The sequence below is a fragment of the Lacerta agilis genome, chromosome 1 (assembly GCF_009819535.1).
Source record: "Lacerta agilis isolate rLacAgi1 chromosome 1, rLacAgi1.pri, whole genome shotgun sequence".
Classification (NCBI taxonomy): domain Eukaryota; kingdom Metazoa; phylum Chordata; class Lepidosauria; order Squamata; family Lacertidae; genus Lacerta; species Lacerta agilis.
This window is the reverse complement of record NC_046312.1, coordinates 8671339-8693437: the sequence shown is the minus strand read 5'-3', so window position 1 is coordinate 8693437 and position 22099 is coordinate 8671339. Positions and strand designations below refer to the sequence as shown.

The 22099-nt window shown below is 47.8% G+C and overlaps 1 protein-coding gene across 1 annotated transcript in view; it reads right to left on the bottom strand.

Annotated features, from left to right (window-relative positions):
- Positions 1–20855, bottom strand: part of PRKCH (protein kinase C eta) — a 94015-nt gene extending 73160 nt beyond the window's left edge. Inside the window, exon 1 of the mRNA XM_033173987.1 lies at positions 20298–20855. Within this exon, the coding sequence (XP_033029878.1) occupies positions 20298–20645 (348 nt within the window). The 5' untranslated portion in view covers positions 20646–20855. The remainder of the gene's footprint in view (positions 1–20297) is intronic.
- Between the last annotated feature and the right edge of the window lie 1244 nt (positions 20856–22099).

Genomic DNA, 22099 nt, shown 5'->3' with positions numbered 1-22099 from the left:
CTGCATCAGCCCCTATCCGTTGCCACCAAGCCCCTTAGCTGGCCAATAGGGTTAGCTGGCGGCGGAGCCTGGCTGCCTTTGAGCAGCTGCTGCTTCCTTTCCTGTTTTGATGGGATCAGACAAGAAGACGATGGGGCTCCATCGCACGGAGCACATGGCTGCCCTCCTGTTTGCTGGCTGCCCTCCTCTTTACTCCGCTCCGAGCCCGCTTGGAGTTTACATTGCTGCTCCGCCCACTTTTGCTTCTGGCTCCTCCCACCACTGACATGTGACTGTCCCTGGGATAGGTGAGACTGCTGATCCCTTTTTACAAATCCAAAACTTGACAGCTATGCCTCCCCCCCAAAAAAAACCAAACTCCTGCTCTAGTTTACCTCTAACCGAGCTACAACTTCCAGCATCCTTTTAACAAACAACTGTCTCCAGGATTCTTGGAGAGGTACAGTGACCTTGCAAGACAGACAGAGAGAGAGAAAGGTTTCTAGAATACAAAGATAGGGGAAATATGAACAAGCATTTTTTTTCAAAGATGCATTACCTCCTTTTTTGGCAACGCGTAAGTGGTCGCACTAGACTGCAAGGAGCCTCGCTTGCACCAGAGGAAATGGGAAGTCTTGCTAAAGCAGCAGACCACCAGCTTTCAGAGCTTAGAAACAGCACTGGTTAAATGCGTCCAATTTTTTTTATCGACGTTCCAGCTCAGTTTGCAAATTTTATATGTTCAAAGTCCTAATGAAAATTCACCGCCGGATTTCTCCCCATATAAGCAAGTTTATATGCAATTCTTCCCAATAAACAACATCTGTAATGCAGTTTCCCCTGATATAATGCACTAAGTGGGGAGTGCCTGCTGATGCCGAGGAATTTCGGAAACCCAAAATATATTGTGATTTTTAGGCGAGTGTAATTTCAGAGCTCCTGTGCCAAAAAACCAAGACAAGTCACAGCAAAATCATGTTTTGGTCAGCTATCTTGATTGAAAATGGAACATGGCACCCAAACATTCACCTCTGGCCAAAACAAAATCGAAAATTCTTTCTAGTAGCACCTTAGAGACCAACTGAGTTTGTTCCTGGTATGAGCTTTTGTGTGCATGCACACTTCTTCAGATACACCTCTGGGTCACTCATGACAAGTTTGGTGACAATATCTCGAGAAGCAACAAAGTCTGAGTCACGCCAAAGTGAGATTTCGGTCCGCCATCTTGATTCAAACGGGGGGCCCAATGTCAATGAAAACTGCTGCATTCAAGCAGGTTTGCCTTTCAGTGAGAACTAAATCCAATTTCCCCCCCCCCAGCCATCCCCAGCTTTAATTCTGGGAAAACGGAGGCACCCAATTTTCTAGTTGCTTAAGTTTTGCTGCTTCTCCTGAGCTGTTACTTAGGAATTTGCAACATGCTTCCAGCCCTGGACAAAAAGAGGCTGTGAACTGTGTCTCTCCCCCCCCCCCCCCCGGTCTTATTTTGCTTTGACTCAAGTTGTAACTCAGAAAAGTCTGCCCTCAGCTTCCACGGTGAGTTTCGCCCTACAAAGACAGCTAGAGCATTCATATAAAATACTTGCGTCTCCTGACAAACCTGTTTGATCAGCCCCTTGAAATCTATTCAAAAGGAACAGAAGGCAAGATTCCCGCCCCCCCAGGCTTTTATTATGGGGTCTCATTCAGCAGCTGTTGCCTTTAGCAAGAATACCAGAAACAGAGATTATACTGAGAGGCCCTGTGTGTGAGGAACTGATTATCACAATCATCCTCTCTCTAAAAAGAGGTGCCATATTCCTCACCTCTGACTGCTAAGGGACCGCCTCTCCTGGTATGTCCCGTGTAGGACCTTGTTGTTGTTCAGTCGTTCAGTCGTGTCCGACTCTTCGTGACCCCATGGACCAGAGCACGCCAGGCACACGTATCTTTCACTGCCTCCCGCAGTTTGGCCAAACTCATGCTAGTCGCTTCGAGAACACTGTCCAACCATCTCATCCTCTGTCGTCCCCTTCTCCCTGTGCCCTCCATCTTTCCCAACATCAGGGTCTTTTCTAGGGAGTCTTCTCTTCTCATGAGGTGGCCAAAGATGGAGGGCACAAGGAGAAGGGGACGACAGAGGATGAGATGGTTGGACAGTGTTCTCGAAGCGACTAGCATGAGTTTGGCCAAACTGCGGGAGGCAGTGAAAGATACGTGTTCCTGGCGTGCTCTGGTCCATGGGGTCACGAAGAGTCGGACACGACTGAACGACTGGACAACAACAAAATGCTTTCAAGCACAGCTGCGGTTTTCCCTTGATGTTATTGTTTTATATTCTTTGAGGGGTTTTTTAAATTTTATTTTACAATTAAGGGCTGCCTAAGTTTTATGAAATGAATAAAATAAACAAAAATCCTGCAAGAAGACGCTTCTCCAGTTGTGTAAAAAAAGAAGAAGAAAAGGGTGTCTCTGCAATGCAACAAGTGAAGTCTCCCTCCTTTGCAGGCAACCACAATGAATGTGGATGTTGCATAGTCTTGGCTGAGACCAGGTGCATTTCATGTTACCGTGCGACATCTCTGTGTAATCACATGGGTGTTAACCACATCTCTGAGTGCTACATCCTGCCCGGCCGGGCCAGTTAGTTGACACTTTTCTTACTCACAACTCGCAAAGGGGGAAGGTTTGTGCTTCTTTAGATATTCAGTGTAACTTGGATGGACACAGCAGAGGGTCACCTCAACTTTTAAATGAACAAATCTCATGCAGAATGGGGTGGGTCACTTAGAAATGCAAAGGGAAATGCAAAGAAATGCATAGGGTCCCCTATGTCCATGCATTTAACGACTGTCGTTTGTTAAGGGTGCTGGGAAGGGTGCTAGTAAACTACTGTTCCTGGCCGCATGCTTCAAATGTATTGATTTAATACACCGCTTGATGATAGGAATTTTGTCGGTTTACAAAAAATAAAAAAGCAATGAAATTATTGGTAAAAGCAGTTTAAAACATGGGTAGGCAAACTAAGGCCCAGGGGTCGGATCCGGCCCAATCGACTTCTAAATCCCGCCCACAGACGGTCTGAGAATCAGTGTGTTTTTACATGAGTAGAATGTGTGCTTTTATTTAAAATGCATCTCTGGGTTATTTCTGGGGCATAGGAATTCGTTCCTTTTTTCCCCTTCAAAATATAGTCCGGCCCCCCAAAGGTCTGAGGGACAGTGCACCGGCCCCCTGCCGAAAAAGTTTGCTGACCCCTGGTTTAAAACATCTACGTATTTAAAATATATTTTTTTTAAAAAGTGATAAACAGATTAAAACACGTGTCAACGTTCTCCGTATCTTGTATGAACAAAAATGTTTTCAGCCCTTGCTGAAAAGAGTACAGTGAAGGCACCTGCCTGATATCAATAGGCAGGGAGTTCCAAAGATTTATTTCTTACCAGTGCAGAATGAACATTTTGTGGCACTTGTAACAGTGCCAGTTCCACAGATCGAAGTGGTTGAGAGGACAAAAATAGGTTAAGGCAATATTGCAGACAGAAGCACCCCAAGTTGTTCAGGACTTTATGGATGAATGATAGCACATTGAACTTGACCCTGTTTAGAGCTCAAGTTTCTGAGGCACATGACATGGTGTCATTAAGTTGCATCTTTCATATATCATCAAGCCGTTTCTGTTGTCCTGCAAGCAAGCTGCCATTGTGACCGATCATGTGTTGGTGTTGACCTTTAAAGCCCTAAATGGCCTTGGCCCTGTATACCTGAAGGAGCGTCTCCACCCCCATCATTTTGCCCGGACACTGAGGTCCAGCTCCGAGGGCCTTCTGGCAGTTCCCTCACTGCGAGAAGTGAGGTTACAGGGAACCAGGCAGAGGGCCCTCTCGGTGGTGGCACCCATCCTGTAGAATGCCCTCCCATCAGATGCCAAAGAAATAAACAACTATCTGATTTTAGAAGACATCTGAAGGCAGCTCTGTTTAGGGAAGTTTTTAATGTTTGGTGTTTTATCGTGTTTTTGATATTCTGTTGGGATCCGCCCAGAGTGGCTGGGGAAACCCAGGCAGATGGGCGGGTATAAACAATAAATTATCATTATCATCATCATGTCCCAAGCAGGATTCATGGAGTGCATTGCAGGGTGCAAAAAGTGACTTCGCCTGCATGCAGGTGAACGCTTGCAGAGGTGCCAGATTCTTAGCAAAGGCCGAGGGTTGCATGATGCAGAACTATTCCAATCGCAGGTTATTTGCACAGGGCCAGACACAAGGCATTTTGCTGCCCGAGGCAAAGGACAAGATGGCAGGTTCCCCAATTCCACATACAAAAAGCAGTTGAAATTCACTTCGAAACGAGGAAACGAACAGCACAGCACACCTGAGGGCAGGAGGCCAGGCCAGGCCAGGCTCCATGTTACATATAGCTGTGATCACTCCACACCCCTGGGCAATATCTGTCTTTTCAACATCGTGATATATCACAATGCACTGATATATCACAATGTCTGAAATAAGGATGGAGCTCTGTGGAGGCAACGGCTGGCTTCATGTTTTCGCCCCTGCATCGTGATTTTTGCTGGTGCCTGTGCTTGTGATTCGCTGCTTCCCACAGGAGGTAAGGAGCAGCTGAGCTGGCAAAGTTAATAGAGGCTGCAGGAATCGAGAGAAGCATTGGCTGGCTTCACTGTCCAGTCCCCCCCTTGTGTTGTTTGCATAGCACACACACACACACACATCAGGATTCACGATATATTGCCAGATTTAAAATTATGAAACTGATAATATCAAATCCAAACTCTTCTTCTTCTTCCTGGCGGGGGGCTGATCGCAGTGATCCACCTAGGGGGGATTTTGGTAGACTTGTAACCTGGTGAACTGGGTTCGCGTCTCCGCTCTTCCACATGCAGCTGCTGGGTGACCTTGGGCTGGTCACAGTTCTCTGAAGTCTCAGCCCCACTCACCTCACAGAGTGTTTGTTGTGGGGTAGGAAGGGGAAGGAGAATGTTAGCCGCTTTGAGACTCCTTCGGGTAGTGATAAAGCGGGATATCAAATCTAAACTCTTCTTCTCTTCTTACACGATAGTTGAAGTGGGAATCAGAGGCTGTAACTGGGGGTGTTGGGGGGGAGTGGCCTGCTCAGAATCATGCCAGGTGGGCACAAAGCCCAGGAGACCCCCAGAGAGCAGCCCCTGCCACTTTCTTCCTGGGGTGGGAGGCAGGAGTGGAGGAAGGGGGGTGAGATGGGGGCGGGCCGCCCCGGGTGTCACAACTAAGGGCGGTGACAAAATGCTAGCCGGCACTCACTGCGGGGCCTGCAGCACGCCTGAGCTATGTGTCTCTCCTGGGAGTGGCACAGTGGCTTGGGCACCCACAGGCTCCGCACTGCCCCAAACGGTCCTCCCGCTGCCTCCCCCTCAGCTGTAGGGCAGCTGAGTCCCTCCCCTGGGCGCAGGGCATGCGCCCTGCCCCAGGCGTCCGATCGCTGGTGGGAGGAGACCAGCAGCACCTCCTATTCACCATAAGACCACTGTAGACACAGCATGGCAGGGGCTGTCAAGGAGGCAGGGATTGTGCCACAGCTGTGACAAAGAAGAAGAAGAAGAAGAAGAAGGAGGAGGAGGAGGAGGAGGAGGAGGAGGAGGAGGAGGAGGAGAAAAAGAAGAAGAAGACGGCAATGCATTCCTTGGAGCCCAGGCCTGCTGTTTCTGTGGATCCTGCCACCTGAGGCAGCCACCTCACCTTGCCTCATGGGTGGGCCAGCCCCACCTAAAAGCTCAGGAGGAGATTTACAAACCACCTTGTCCTGCCACACCATGGTGGCACAGGTGGTGTTTCATCCTTTGCAGTTGGGAATCCCAGGAAGAAAGGCCTTGATGCAGAGGTGCAATGCGTTCTCTTCCCCTGCCCCAAAGGATGCTGAAGCACACATGGATCTAGAAAACATCTCTTTGTGTGTATTATCCAAAAAAAGGTGGGTCGGACTTCGCATCAAATTGGCTGTTTCAATTTACAGAAGCGAGAAATCTGTTTTTAGCATTATGTGTCAACAACACCCATTGTGAGAACAATAGCAAAGAAAAAGTTTCCAGCTCATATTGTATCTGGCCTAGATTTTGTCGACTCTGGAAATTCCCCAGCTTATCCAAATATTCCCATTTGTCACAGAGATGGCCCTTCTTCCGAAATCACTGCTCTATTTGGCCCCGAAGCTGAGGCTCCAATACTTTGGCCACCTCATGAGAAGAGAAGACTCCCTGGAAAAGACCCTGATGCTGGGAAAGATGGAGGGCACAAGGAAAAGGGGGCGACAGAGGATGAGATGGTTGGACAGTGTTCTCGAAGCTACCAACATGAGTCTGACCAAACTGCGGGAGGCAGTGGAAGACAGGAGTGCCTGGTATGCTCTGGTCCATGGGGTCACGAAGAGTCGGACACGACTAAACGACTAAACAACAACAACAAATTCCCTTTCAAGTGAATGTAGGAAGTGGAATGCAGGAAGTATTTTATATAAGTTACCATACAGAAACCATGGGCAATCACAAAGCAAAGTAATCCTGGGTGTTTCCCTTCCGTCGTAAGCTTTTGTAGAAAGGAGTGCTCAAATGTCTTTGTATAAGCCTTACAGAAAGAAAATAAGTATTTGAAATATGCAGAGCAGGCGTAGCAGCTAGAACGGGCAAATGGTTGTGCAAGAGATTCCTGGTTTAAATTTCAATTCAACTGAGAGCTCATAAGGTAACCTTCACCAAATCGCACAACTTCAGACAGCAACACGGAGCGTTCTACCTTTAATGGGAAGGTAATGTTTGGTCTACCGTACAGTGTCATTATAATATGAAGCACTTAGTAAACCTGTTGTATTATTATTAGGACATTCCCGATAAAGGAACAAGGAAATAGCACCCAAGAGCTTGACCTGAGACGCTTGTGGTTTCTCCTGGCGCTGCAGTTTAAAAGCTGAGGTTTCAACAGGGTGACTCCTTGGTGAAGCCACTCCGCAGCTGAATTCTTCCTTTGAAACTTCTTGTTCTAGCAAAGGCTGTGACAAGCCATAGTACTGATAAAAAAAGAATATGGAACATCCATCCATAGTATAAGCCCAATACCCATGATGGAGGAGATTCTTAAAGAAATCAGCCCTAAGTGCTCACTAGAAGGACAGGTGCTGAAGTTGAGGCTCCAGTACTTTGGCCACCTCATGAGAAGGGAAGACTCCCTGGAAAAGACCCTGATGTTGGGAAAGATGGAGGGCACAAGGAGAAGGGGACGACAGAGGATGAGATGGTTGGACAGTGTTCTTGAAGCGACTGGTATGAGTTTGGCCAAACTGCGGGAGGCTGTGGAGGATAGGCATGCCTGGCGTGCTCTGGTACATGGGGTCACGAAGAGTCGGACACGACTGAACGACTGAACAACAACAAAGAGAGAGACGTTGCCAGAGACAGGGGCGTAGCAAGGGGGGTGGGGGTGGGCTGCCCCGGTTTCCATAATGGAGGGGGTGACAAATTACCAAGGAACAATTTTTTTGGGGGGGGGGAATGAATTTTTTTTGAATTTTTTTTTAAATGCCTGCTCCAAAGGTCTTATCTTTGGCTATATATTAAATTTCATGCATATCGGTTAATATCTTGACCCTCCTCCACCAAAATAGCTGTTCACTTGGCTGTTTTCCTATGTCACGAAGGCTGAAATTTCAGTTCAGAGAACACTTACTGTTCCCAAACCTAACCCTGTGGAAAGCCATCTAATTAGACTTTAATTTGATTTTGAGATGTTTTTAGGAGGTAATTTAATTATTGTTTGATTTTATACCAATGTTATGTATCTGATGTTAGCCACCCTGAGCCCGACTTTGGCTGGGGAGGGTGGGATATAAATAAAAGTTTTTTATTATTATTACTTGTTATTATTCCTTTGTAAGAAAATATGAAATAATGTAAAACCATTTTTGCCGGGGGGGGGGAATCAATGGGGGGGGGTTGACAAGAATTTTTCCGCACTGGGTACCACCTGACCTTCCTACGCCTCTGGATAAAGGTTTATAAAGTTATGCACAGCAAGAAGAAGAATTGGAACCACAGTTACAAGTAGTATAATTACTTGTTATTATTCCTTTGTAAGAAAATATGAAATAACGTAAAACTATTTTGGGGGGGAATCAATGGGGGGGTTGACAAGAATTTTTCTGCACTGGGTACCACCTGACCTTCCCATGCCTCGGGGGGGGGGGCGACAAATTTTTTTTTGCCCCGGGGTACCAATTTACCTTGCTACGCCCCTGGCCACAGACACCAACAAACTTGAATCCAGCTTGATTTCACATTATACCTCTGAATTGCCACAACAATTTATAGTGATTTTATCTAACTCCTTTTTCCTGATTTTTATTATGATTACGATATCATCATCATCATCATCATCATCATCATCATCATTATTATTTTGGGTAGCCAGTACTTAGAGGGCCATTCTCTATGTTATGAAGCTATTATTGTCACTCCAAGGAAACCAAACCATTTCTGCCCAGGTATATCTGCTTGCTTGTGTGAACAAAGGTTTCAGAGAGCGATCTCTTGAGTGTCTATATAAGGGGAAGCTTCAAAGATACTGAGCAATGTCTGAGGTTGACCAGAAATATTCCATCCTGTCACCAGTCTTGAAGTTTCAGTTGTCAGGCCAGTTGAGCTTTTATACCTAGAAGGGATCTCATCCTTTGCCTCGTGCGGTAATATTTCTTGAGCCAGGCCTGGGATGACACCACAATATTAAGACATATCAAGGCACATGCAGAGTAGACCAGGGTTAAGTTTCCCGCTCTTCCATGGAGCTCGCTGGGTGACCCTGGGCCAGTCACTTCCACTCAGTCTAACCTACCACACAGGGCTTTTGTCGGGATTAAATGAGGAAGCGGAGAACCATGTACGCCACTTTGAGCTCATTGAGGGGAAGGTGGAATAGAAATGCAATCATTAATAGCAGCTGTGGATAGCATTCTCCTCCATGAATTGGCCCAATTCTCCTTTGAAGCCATCTGAAGCTCAACATAAAAAAACTAAGATCATGGCCACTGGTCCCATCACCTCCTGGCAAATAGAAGAGGAAGAAATGGAGGCAGTGAGAGATTTCACTTTCTTGGGTTCCATGACCACTGCAGATGGTGACAGCAGTCACGAAATTAGAAGACGCCTGCTTCTTGGGAGGAAAGCAATGACAAACCTAGACAGCATCTTAAAAAGCAAAGACATCACCTTGCCGACAAAGGTCCGTATAGTTAAAGCTTTCCGAGTAGTGATGTATGGAAGTGAGAGCTGGACCATAAAGAAGGCTGATTGCCAAAGAATTGATGCTTTTGAATTATGGGGCTGGAGGAGACTCTTGAGAGTCCCATGGACTGCAAAAAGATCAAACCTATACATTCTTAAAGAAATCAGCCCTCAGTGCTCACTGGAAGGATAGATCCTGAAGTTGAGGCTCCAGTATTTTGGCCACCTCATGAGAAGAGAAGACTCCCTGGAAAAGACCCTGATGTTGGGAAAGATGGAGGGCACAAGGAGAAGGGGACGGCAGAGGATGAGATGGTTGGACAGTGTTCTCGAAGCGACTGGCATGAGTTTGGCCAAACTGCGAGAGGCAGTGGAAGATAGGGGTGCCTGGCGTGCTCTGGTCCATGGGGTCACGAAGAATCGGACATGACTGAGCGACTGAACAACAACAATAACAACAAGTTGGGGGTCATCACTGACTCCTGTGGCAGGGAGTTCCACAGTTCCACTGTGTGCTGTGCTCCAACTTTGTGCCCCCACGCGAATGCCTGGCAATGTCAGAGGTGGGGTTATTGTTTTGGTTCAATCATTTACTTGTGTTTTATCTTGTATTTTGTTCTGCGAAATGCCTTGCGATCTCTGGATGAAGGGCGGTATACAAATTTAATAAATTTAATCATAATAAAAATAAGTACACATGCCCACCTCCACACATAGGGGCCAGAGTGGGGAGAATCCAGCCCTTGGAAAAGGTGCTGTGCAGGTTTAGGCCTCATCCGTTGCAAGTGACTTCCTCCCCCCTCACCACGCACTTTCTTTCTGCCAGAGATTGCTCTCGAGCGCAGCCGGCTGAAGCACCGCACAAGGCAGCGTCCGCTATAAATAGCTGTGTGGTAAATAGTGCAAGAAACTAATGACCGACCGGAAAAATTAAGAGCCGAGAAATGGAAAGATCTCAGAAGTTTGCGAGGCGCGAGAAACACCCACACGCGTCTGCAGTGTGGGTTTCTCAACGGGCCACAGGGGCGCTTTGCTGCACGGAGCTCAGTTCCTGTGGAAAACAGTCGCCGAACACCCTGAGGTGTCAGATACACCAGCTTCAGAAGCATGAAGTCGGTGAAACAGCCCCAAAATGGCTCCTTTATCATCTACTGACTTCTAAATGCCCCACTTTTCAACACCGGTTTCTTAAAAAAACAAAAACAAAAAAACATGAAGACACCATCTAGCAACAGTATGGTCAAGTGGTTAGAGTGTTGGACTAGGATTCAGGAGACCAGGGTTCGAATCCCCTCTCAGCCATGAAGCTCACTGGGTGGGCTTGGAGTCAGTCACCATCTCTTAGCTTAATCTACCTCACAAGGTTGTTGTGAGGGAGAAATGGGGAGGAGGAGAAAACCATGTACACTGCCTTGAGCTGCTTGGAAGTTAAAGGTAAAGGTAAAGGGACCCCTGACAGTTAAGTCCAGTTGTGGACGACTCTGGGGTTGCGGCACTCATCTCGCTTTACAGGCCGAGGGAGCCGGCGTTTGTCCACTTCCACAGACAGTTTTTCCAGATCACGTGGCCAGCATGACTAAGCCGCTTCTGGCAAAGCCAGAGCAGCGCACGGAAGCACCATTTACCTTCCCACCGGAGTGGTACCTATTTATCTACTTGCACTTTTTGGCGTGCTTTCGAACTGCTAGGTTGGCAGGAGCTGGGACCGAGCAACGGGAGCTCACCCCGTTGCGGGGATTCAAACCGGCGACCTTCTGATTGGCAAGCCCAAGAGGCTCAGTGGTTTAGACAACAGCGCCTCCCGGATCCGAATGTATGTTGGATACGGGACTGTAAAAATTTAATCTGAAAAACCAAAGTGGTTTTTTTTTTTAAGCGTGCAACGCAGCCCAAGCACACTTTGCTCTGCACCTGCTGCGCACGAATACCTCTGCCAAAATATGTCAAAACAGCTGTGCTAATCTGACATGCCCCTCTGGCACCAAGGCGAGAGGTTGCGATGTAATTACAGATGTCTGCTTCCTTACTGCCTCGTTGCTGCTTTGGTTTTGTTTTGGAAAGAAAGCAAAGGATCTGGGGCGAAGGCTTGAGAGACTTCTTAAGTCCTTGTGGTTGTGCCTCGTGGAATTTCCAGTGGGTTGTGTCTGGGAGGGGACAGGTGACTGGAGACAATGGAGCCCTTCCCAGGGAGAGCCAGGCTTGAGGCCACATCTACTCCTGCTTCTTTCTGGGGTGGGGGACTATCGAATGAGAGGCATGTGCAACAACAGAACTACCTGTTCCTCGGAAGAGCCCACTCCCTGCATTTTTGCATGAGTCACTGACGTGGCAAGGCCTCAGTTCTGGAAGGAAGCAAGCCCAAAGTAGAAGGAACTTGCTTTATACAGCCAGGCCATTGGCTGTCAATTAGCTTGAGACAAAGATATCTAAGAGATCACCTCATCCCCTACATTCCTAATCGATCGCTGCATTGATCCGCATATGCTGCAGATACCAGCCTATCTGGAGCTATGTTCCTCATGGTGTCAGAACTGGAGCTTTAATGTGACACCCTTTGGAACTCCCTGCCACTACAAATCAGTCAGGTGCCACTTAAAGGCGTTCCTCTTCTAAGGAGCCTTTGACAATCATTATCTCAGCTGGAGTCTAAACAAAATAAAAAATTCCTTCCAGTAGCACCTTAGAGACCAACTAAGTTTGTTCTTGGTATGAGCTTTCGTGTGCATGCACACTTCTTCAGATACACTGAAACAGAAGTCACCAGACCCTTATATATAGTGAGAGAGTGGGGAGGGGTATTACTCAGAAGGGTGGTGGGAATGGGGGATTGGGTGATGGGTGTGGAAAACCTGTTGACGACTGTTAACGACTGCAATTGGTCTTCCAGGGAAAGGCAAGGGGTGAGATGGCTAAAGATAGCTTTGTCATGTATAATGAGATAAGAATCCTATGTCTTTGTTCAGACCAGGTTTCTCCATGGTTTTAAGTTTGGTAATTAGTTGCAATTCAGCAACTTCTCTTTCCAGTCTATTTCTGAAATTTCTTTGTAGTAGGACAGCTACTTTGCGATCTTATCCTGGGAGACTGAAGTGTTCTCCTACTGGTACCTCTGTCTTGTGATTCCTGATATGTGCCCTTCTGCTGAGCTATGGCCCTGCCATAATAATAATAATAATAATAATAATAATAATAATTTATTATTTATACCCCGCCCATCTGGCCGGGTCTCCCCAGCCACTCTGGGCGGCCTCCAACAAATACCAAAATACAAATTAAAAACTTCCCTAAACAGGGCTGCCTTTAGGTATTTTCTGAATGTCAGGTAGTTGTTTATTCCCTTGACTTCTGACGGGAGGGCGTTCCACAGGGCGGGCACCACTACCGAGAAGGCCCTCTGCCTGGTTCCCAGTAGTTTTGCTTCTCGCAGTGAGGGAACCGCCAGAAGGCCCTCGGCGCTGGATCTCAGTGTCCGGGCTGAATGATGGGGGCTTTGGGGAGTGGGGCTTGGTGGGGATTTGGCAGGGATTGGCAAGCGAAACAAGCAGGGGTATCCGTCCCTGGTTAAGGCAAATTCACGCTAAAATGCTGGTGAATTTTCGTGAGGACACACGCATGCGCATATTTGCAAATGGGGAAATGAGAAGAGCTGAAGTCAAGAATGGAAAAAACGAGGAGCTGAAATGGACAGATTTGTCCCTGTCCCTGACCCTAGTGACACATGTGTACTCGCTATGCCCATGCCAGTCACATATCCAACTGCCATGTGAAGAGATGCCACGTATGTGCCAACACATGCGCACCGAGCTCCTCCATGCAAGGGCCAATCAGGAAGCTGCAGTGTTGCAACACTGATCACTTCCAGGCAACCTGATTATCGTGCCTTGACCTTGATTTGGTTGCAGAGAGGTTATATACAATGTCGCATCGGTAAATTTCCACCCCACACTTTCCAGTGTGTTCCCCCGTCATAAACCTTACTGCAAAAAAAGTTCAGTGGGTGGGTGGGGGAGAGAACGGGTTTGTCCTGCATCAGTACCAAATTTGCTTTAATCGTGCAACCTGAATTTGCCTGCATGTGATTGAATCCCACCCACCCACCCACACAAAAAAGATCAGAAATGAAACCAATGAACTCGGTCCGTGATGCAACATTAAGGACGAAAGTCGTTCCTCTTAAGATCCCGCTCTTGCTACAGAACCAGCCGATCGACATCTCCCCATGGAGCGTGGCTCTCTCTATGGGTCACGTGTGGGCAAAACCTCATTTGTTCAGCTGAAACGAATACGTTCAAACAAACTCCACCCACATTGCATAATGGACGGAGAGGCTCAGAGGGAGGCCGAGAGTTTTGTTTACCTTTGTCTAATACCTGCCACAAGAAGCAAGATCACAAGTGGAACTACAGATGGCCTAGCACAAAAACCACAGGCTCTCTCTCCTCCCCTGAAACAGCTAAGGCAGATTCAGGGGAGGCAAAACCCCAGGTCCAACCACCCTGAAACAACCCAATAAATGTGTTCCTATCTCCCTGGCCTGCAGGACTGCCATGAAAAAAGGAAGCCGCCGAACATGAGCCTCCTTTTCCAAGGCTTGGTCAAGGCATAGTGTTCTATCCTCGCAATATTCATCTGAGTACAGGAGAAATTTGATTAAGTTCGCATTTAAAGGTGAACCTAACAAACTCACACTTCCCCAAAAATTCCTTCAGAATTTCACACTGTTCTAAATTTCATAACGCAGCTCTCAAAGCGACCTGCCTGTGTCTGAAAGTTACTGGCATCCGTCTGTATTTGAAAGCTATTATTTAATGGCTCACTCTTTGCTTACTGTGCAGGACTGTTGGCAACATTTCCTTTAGGGACAAAGGCTCAGAAAGAATCTATAAGTATGAGCACAATGCACAGCCTGGCTAGATCACACCAATTGCACCAAGCCCAGTGTTCTGTTTCCAGTGATGGACAGCCAGAATGCTTTGGCAGCTCACAGGGCAGGAAGGATGGTTACAACCACCCCATAGTCACCCACAAGCACTTGATACTTCACCTTTGAACCTGAAGATCCAATTTAGTTTCATGGCAAAGAGCCTTCAGCAAATCTGTCTTCCGGGAGAATGTCTAACCCTTCCCCGTCACAGACATCTAAGCTGCCAGTCATCACCATTCCAGTCTTGCAGCAAGAGAGAGTTCCACAAGCTAACAGCATTTTGGGCTGCCTGGTTGGTGCTGTTACAGGTAGGTAGCCGTATTGGTCTGCCATAGTCAAAACAAAATAAAAAATAAAAAATTCCTTCCAGTAGCACCTTAGAGACCAACTAAGTTTGTTCTTGGTATGAGCTTTCGTGTGCATGCAAACTTAGAACAAACTTAGTTGGTCTCTAAGGTGCCACTGGAAGGAATTTTTTATTTTTTATTTTGGTTGATGCTGGCACATGAGAGAATCTTCCCCATTTGTGGGAAATGCCCTCCCTGGTGAGGGGCATCTCTCCTCCTCATTATGACCATTCAGGAAGAATTTAAATGCCTTCCAGTTATACCCAGGCATTTTACAACGGAAAGGTACCGTACCTTTCCTGGCAATCTTGGAATGAATAGCTGTCAGGGTATGTCAGATGTTTTGGATGTTTCTTATTTTTCAGTGTACCATTTTGCAGATTTGTCGTTGGACATCCTGGGCTCTTTTGGAAGGAAAAATAAATACATAGCCAGGCAGACAGGCAGGCAAGCAGAAAGAAGAACTTCCTTTTACTCGGCTGACCTTTCTACCAGCCAGCTTCTTGGGGTAGACCTCTTCACCGCTGCCGTTTTCATAGAATCATAGAATCCTAGAGTTGGAAGAGACCACAAGGGCCATCCAGTCCAACCCCCTGGCAAGCAGGAAACACCATCAAAGCATTCCTGACAGATGGCTGTCAAGCCTCCGCTTAAAGACCTCCAAAGAAGGAGACTCCACCACACTCCTTGGCAGCAAATTCCACTGCCGAACAGCTCTCACTGTCAGGAAGTTCTTCCTAATGTTTAGGTGGAATCTTCTTTCTTGTAGTTTGAATCCATTACTCCGTGTCTGCTTCTCTGGAGCAGCAGAAAACAACCTTTCTCCCTCCTCTATACGACATCCTTTTATATATTGGAACATGGCTATCATGTCACCCCTTAACCTTCTCTTCTCCAGGCTAAACATACCCAGCTCCCTAAGCCGTTCCTCATAAGGCATCGTTTCCAGGCCTTTGACCATTTTGGTTGCCCTCCTCTGGACACCTTCCAGCTTGTCAGTATCCTTCTTGAACTGTGGTGCCCAGAATTGGACACAGTATTCCAGGTGAGGTCTGACCAGAGCGGAATACAGTGGTACTATTACTTCCCTTGATCTAGATGCTATACTCTTATTGATGCAGCCCAGAATTGCATTGGTTATGTCACGGCCTATTCACTTTCGCTTTCCCCTCTGGACCCAATCCACACCACTGCCCAGAGGGAGAGATTGTACCATAGGATTGTGGATGTTGGAAGGTACCCCAATGGACATCTAGTCCAGGGGTATGCAACCTAAGGCCTGGGGGCCGGATCTGGCCCAATCGCCTTCTAAATCCAGCCTGCAGACAGTCCGGGAATCAGCATGTTTTTACATGAGTAGAATGTGTCCTTTTATTTAAAATGCATCTCTGGGTTATTTGTGGGGCATAGGAATTTGTTCATTCACCCCAAAAAATATATAGTCCGGCCCCCCACAAGGTCTGAGGGACGGTGGACTGGCCCATGACTGAAAAAGGTTGCTGAGCCCTGCTATATTCCAATCCCCTGCAATGAAGGAATGTTTGAAGCTGACTCCTTCTCACTCCTGTTGCTGCTCGTTTGCAGAGGATGGTTTGGACACAGTGAAGAGGCTCAGCCGTTGCCTGAAAGCCTCAAGAACAGTGGTGAAGCCATAGTTTATCTGTTATCTCTGAATCAGGTCAATGGCATTATGGTGCATTGTATATTATGGGATGTGGGGAGGACTGCCGTGTGGTCCAGCCCCCTCAGGAATATCTCAGCCACCTTCCCTGTAAGCTCAGCTTCTCATTTGAAGAATTCAGCAGGGAGCACATAGCCTTGTTAGTTTCCGTTGCACGGGCACAGTCCAAAGGCCTGCGAAATAAGCTATGAAACGCGGCAAATAACGAACATCGCAAAGGAGGAGGTATTAGTTTGCCTTCCATCAGCAGTGGAGCTGCCTGCAAGCAAGGGATGTTTAAGTGCCAGGGGAAAAATGATGGAGGAAGAGGATGAAGGAGCCAGCCCCGGCAGAAGACTTGGGAGCCAGTTTGGTGTAGTGGTTAAGAGCGGTAGACTCGTAATCTGGGGAACCGGGTTCGCGTCTCCGCTCCTCCACATGCAGCTGCTGAGTGACCTTGGGCTAGTCACACTTCTCTGAAGCCTCTCAGCCCCACTCACCTCACAGAGTGTTTGTTGTGGGGGAGGAAGGGAAAGGAGAATGTGAGCCGCTTTGAGACTCCTTCGGGTAGTGATAAAGCGGGATATCAAATCCAAACTCTTCTTGGGAGATTATAAGGAAACCAGGGCAAGGAATTCTCTCGCTGCGATCCCTGCACTGCAGAGGGTTGGACTAGATGTCCCTTGGGGTGTCTTCCAACTCTATCTATGGAATGGGGAACATGTGGACCTCCAGCTGTTGTTGGAGCACAACTCCCACCATCTCTGACTGCCAGCTACATTGGCAGGAGCTGATGAGTATAGAGCGTCCAACAAGATCGGGGGGGGGGGGAATCCCACAGCTTCCCTCTAGAGATGGAGGACAATTCTGCCCAGCTCTCCTTTCAATGCAAACCTAGTTCTGAATCAACACTTCCCAAAACAAACCAAAATGCGGGTACGTTTCAAACTTTCTCTGAATTTTGCAATGTGGTGTTCAAAAAAATAAAAATAAAGAATAACCCTGCAAAAATCATATATATATATTAACCCACGGCACCACCCGTGTCCCAGTGGTACCTGCAGTTAAGTACTTAATTCATTCCGGAGGTCCATTCTTAACCTGAAACTGATCTTAACCTGAAGCACCACTTTAGCTAATGGGACCTCCCGCTGCCGCTGCGCCGCCAGAGCACGATTTCTGTTCTTATCCTGAAGCAAAGTTCTTAACCTGAAGCGTTATTTCTGGGTTAGCCGAGTCTGTAACCTGAAGCATATGTAACCTGAGGTACCACCTTACAAGGAGGCTGTACCTTTAATAATTCTGTAGGAGAAGGGCTGTCTACGCGTTCAACGTGCCTTTGCCCCTGTGTGGCAAACTGCCCCTGCACAATCTCCGCTTCCACGCAACAGTTAAATGGTATTTCAGAGCTGGCCTCTCTGCTCAACGGGGATTGCCAGCTTAGAGGGGTTTTTTCCTCCCTCTGGCCAATGCATCTGAAGTGTAAGGTTTTCAATAGCTGGCATCTTTCCTGAGAAATTTCCAAACACTCCCATGTCTTCTGATGCAGGGAATCAATAGGCCCACGTTTCTTGCCGATGGCTGCGAGTTGCAAACACTCTCTCTAGCCTTCTCATTAGATGTGCAAGATAGTTGGCAGGGGAAAAAATGCCGCCTTCGCGCAGCAAATCTTCCACCTTCGCAAACGTGTGAGATTTTGAAATGCACAGGATAAAGGATAAAATAGATCCTGCTTGGACACTCGCAGGACTTAGCTAATCATTTTGAAAAGTTTTAAGACCGCGATCCCACACACACTTACCCACCTACCTGGCAGCAAGATCCCGTAGAAACAATGAGATTTACTGCTGAATAAAACCATATTAAATTGTGCTTTCGGTGACTCTCAAACTTACTGTTTTCTCTTCTCCCTCCCTCCCCACCCCCACCCCCCATTAAATGAGCCCCATTTGTTTTATCCATTAAAATGCACGGATTTCAATGAAAATGGAATTCTGATTGAAAAACCCACTCATCTGATTCATTTCTCTTCCAATTTCTTTTCATTAATATGTAGCTCATAGACTTGGGTGCGACTTTGTTCAAAAAGAAGCCTGCGGATCCTGCCAAGAAGCAATCAGACATATCTCTTTCCTGGAGAAATAAACATTGGCTTACCCAGGGGGAAAAATACATATTACAAGAATGATAGGCACCACCTTTGGGTATTTAGAGCACCAGCCCCAAAGCTGGGCTGGGCGAAATGTCGGATACCAGATGCACCCGAAAAACACCAGAGGCTGGGATTGGTTAAGGAGCGAAGGAAGGGTTTCTGAAAACACATAATTAACTGATGGAACGCCTTGTCACAAGGTGGAGCGATAGCCGTTAGGTTACATGGCTTTGGTGGAAACAGACAAAAGTCCTGAGGGAACAGGCCTGTCAAGGGTTCTGCCTTCTTTTTGGTGAGGATGGCGAAATGTGCTATTGAAGAAGAAGAAGAGTTTGGATTTGATATCCCGCTTTTCACTACCCGAAGGAGTCTCAAAGCAGCTAATATTCCTCCACAACAAACACTCTGTGAGGTGAGTGGGGCTGAGAGACTTCAGAGAAGTGTGACTAGCCCAAGGTCACCCAGCAGCTGCATGTGGAGGAGCGGAGACGCGAACCCGGTTCCCCAGATTACGAGTCCACCGCTCTTAACCACTACACCACACTGGCTCTTTGATTCGTGTATTTGAAACATTTGCTACGTGCTCTTCGCTGCACAGCAATTTCAGAGCAATTTCAGAGCAGGTTACAACTCAAACACTCTCAAATTCGCCACGCAGGTGCTAAAACCGAGGCAGGCAAATCAGCAGCAGCTCATCTAACAACAACGATACTGGCATCAGGTGTTACTGAAAGACAGGTGCCCAAGCTAGGGTAGGGAGTTCTAAAGCTGGGGTGCCACCACTGAGAAGGCCGCCTCCCATGTTGCCATTTAGCAGACCGCAGCCGAAGATGGTGTAATCCAAAGGAAAAACTCAGTGGCATAGCCCAGTACACTAACCAGTGGGGGCTGCTGCCCATTGGGACTCATAGGGACCTCCACTGGTCCAAAACTCACACTGTATGGGGCTTTGTAAGTTGGTATGGATGGTACTTGCATGTTTAAGGAGGATGAACCTCCAAATGACACATGATCGGAGGACAGAATAACACAGGAAGCTGCCTCAGGCCATCTCAGACCAATGGTCCATCTCAATCTCCAGGGCTTCAAGCAGGAGCCTTTCCCAGCCTGATGTGGGGATGCTGGAATTGAACTTGGGAATTTTTGCATGCACAGCAAAGGCTCTACCACTGAGATACGGACATTCCCTGGTAGATGCCCATCGCCTGAATACCAAGCTTGTTTTCTCAAACTCTGGAGGGTAGGACTTCAGCCAATGGCTTCAAGTTACAAGAAAGGAGATTCCGACAAAACATCAGGGGGAAAAACTTTCTGACCGTAAGAGCTGTTCAGCAGCGGAACGAACTCCCTCGGGAGGTTGTGGACTCTCCTTCCTTGGGGGTTTTCGAGGAGAAGTTGGGTGGCCATCTGTCCTGGATGCTTCAGCTAAGATTCCTGCATTGCAGGGGGTTGGACTAGATGGCCCTCGGGTTCCCTTCCAACTCTATGATTCTATGATTCCTGGAACCTCATGGTGAAAGTTGGGTAAGAAATGTAATAAACAATAGCAATGTCCACCATTGTATGGTGGCCAAGGTGGTCAGGCCCACCAAGGTAATTCATTTGTTCTTTTAAGTTCCCAGATGTCAGGCTTCTAGCTACCCTGGTAACCAGTTTTTTTGCACACGCGCGTGCACACACACACCTGAAAAAGCCTTGATTCCACCCCCCCAATCATCAAATACCCCAAAGCAGGGAAGAGAGTCATTGAGCATACACATGTGCATAGGGCAACCTATGGCCCTCCAGATGTTTCTAGCTTCAGTTTCCATTATCCATAGCCAGCACAGCCAATGGCCAGGGAGAAGGGGAGTTTTAGTAGTCCTGCCACATCTGGAGGGCCACAGGTTCCCCCAGCCCTGGTAGACACATCACACATCACATTACAAATGGGCACAGTTGCCAAGCTCCCTTAGGTGCCAAACAGCCCCAGGAGAAGCTCAGTGACTCACCCAGCCTTCAAAGCTGTCCGAGGACCCGGTGCCGTGGAGGAGGTCATGGAAGTGCACGGTGCAATTGGCCACAAAGTCATCGTAGCCAATGGGGGTGCCGTGGAAGACGGCCAGTTCCAGCTGCCGCCCGTCGTTTACCGGGGCGCAGAACTCCTCATTGTAGGTTGGCGTGTTGGTCTTCTGCTTGGTGCTGGTCTGCCCCACCCTCACCTGGTCCACGCTCAGCGTGATGTAGGGGTCCAGGAGCTGATGCCCCTTCTTGAAGAGCGAGTGCCTGAGGGACCAGCGGGTGGGCTGCAGCCCCACCGCCTCCCCGATGCGCACCTTCATGTAGCCGTTGAACTTCATGGCTCCGGACGTCGCACAGGGAGAAACAGAGGGATGCGTCCTCTTCGGAGAAGGAGGGTGCTGTCCTACTGAGTCTGTGGGCAGCCTGAAGTGGCAGCTCCTGGTCTCTGGGCCATGCTGTCGAGGGCACCGACCCAAACCCAGCCCTTTGCCCTGCCTTCCCTTTCCAAGAAGGAAGGAGACGAACTGAGCTGCTGAATCACTTCTCTTCTTCACAGTGGAGAGGAGCTGATTCCTTCACCTCCTTTGGGAGATAACAGGAGCATGGAAACACACACACAGAGGGGGGGGGCAAAGCAGCCTTCCACAGCCCTGCTGCCTGGTGCCAAACACCCCAGCACTCCTGGCTGTGTGTTCTTGGTTCTCACAGACAAACCGCTTCAGTTTCTTCCCCCTCCCTTAGTTCAGGAAGAAACTGCAGCAGAGTGAGGGGGGGAGGAGACCTCTCTTTTCTGCCTTTTCCTGAGCCGCTCACCCAAACCACAAGCCACAAATCCACAGATAAGAGAGAGCAGGCTTCAGTTCGGCAGAATCTTCCTCTCTCCCTGCTCAGGATTCGCTTCCTTCCTTCTCTTGCCCGGGTGGTTTGAGAAGAGCTTCTCCTCCTCCTCCTCCTCCTCCTCCTCCTCCTGAGAGACAGACAGACACAGAGAGAAAGAACAACCCAACACAAGTGGTTGTTGAGCAAGGGAAACACCTGAGGGATGTGACTAGCCCACGAGAAGGGAAGGCCAAGGGGTGGAGCTTCCAGCTAACCCTGCAAGGACTTGTCCCGGCTGCTGCTGCTGCTGTGTGTAACCTGTTCTTCAGAACTACAGCTGTCATTTTAAACCAAGCACACACTCTCAAAACCCCGTAGTGCAAAGAGCTCTCTACCTCGCCCCCTCCTGGCTCTTTTGCTGGGAAAGGTCTTTGGCCAGTTTGTGCACCTTCAGATTCCTCCAGGAAGGTGTGTCTCCAAAGCGGCTTATTTGAATCTCTGTTGGCAACTTCGCTCCCTCCCTCTTTCTTGGAGGAGGAGCCACAGCTGGAATACCCACCTCTTCTTCTTCTTCTTCTTCTTCTTCTTCTTCTTCTTCTTCTTCTTCTTCTTCTTCTTCTTCTTCTTCTCATCCCCAAGCAAAATTAACATATTGTCTCAGACCAGGAGCAGCCGGGAAAGGAGGGTGAAATTTCTCCTCCTCTCAACTCCTTTGCACCTCAACCCACGTGGAGGTGCATCTTGCATTTTAAAAAAGTTAAAATGTTTTCTTTATACTCCTCCTCCCCTCTTTTTAAAGCATATTTTTATAGGGTTTTTATAAATTTACAAAGCTAAACATGAAAACAATAAGTAAGGCATCGTAACAAATAAGAAACATCCCATATTCGTTCCTATTCAAGTCAGTTAAAAATTAAATTTTGTTTCATTGTGCAGCTTGGAGTTATCAGGAGGGTGGAGTTTGTTTTGTCCA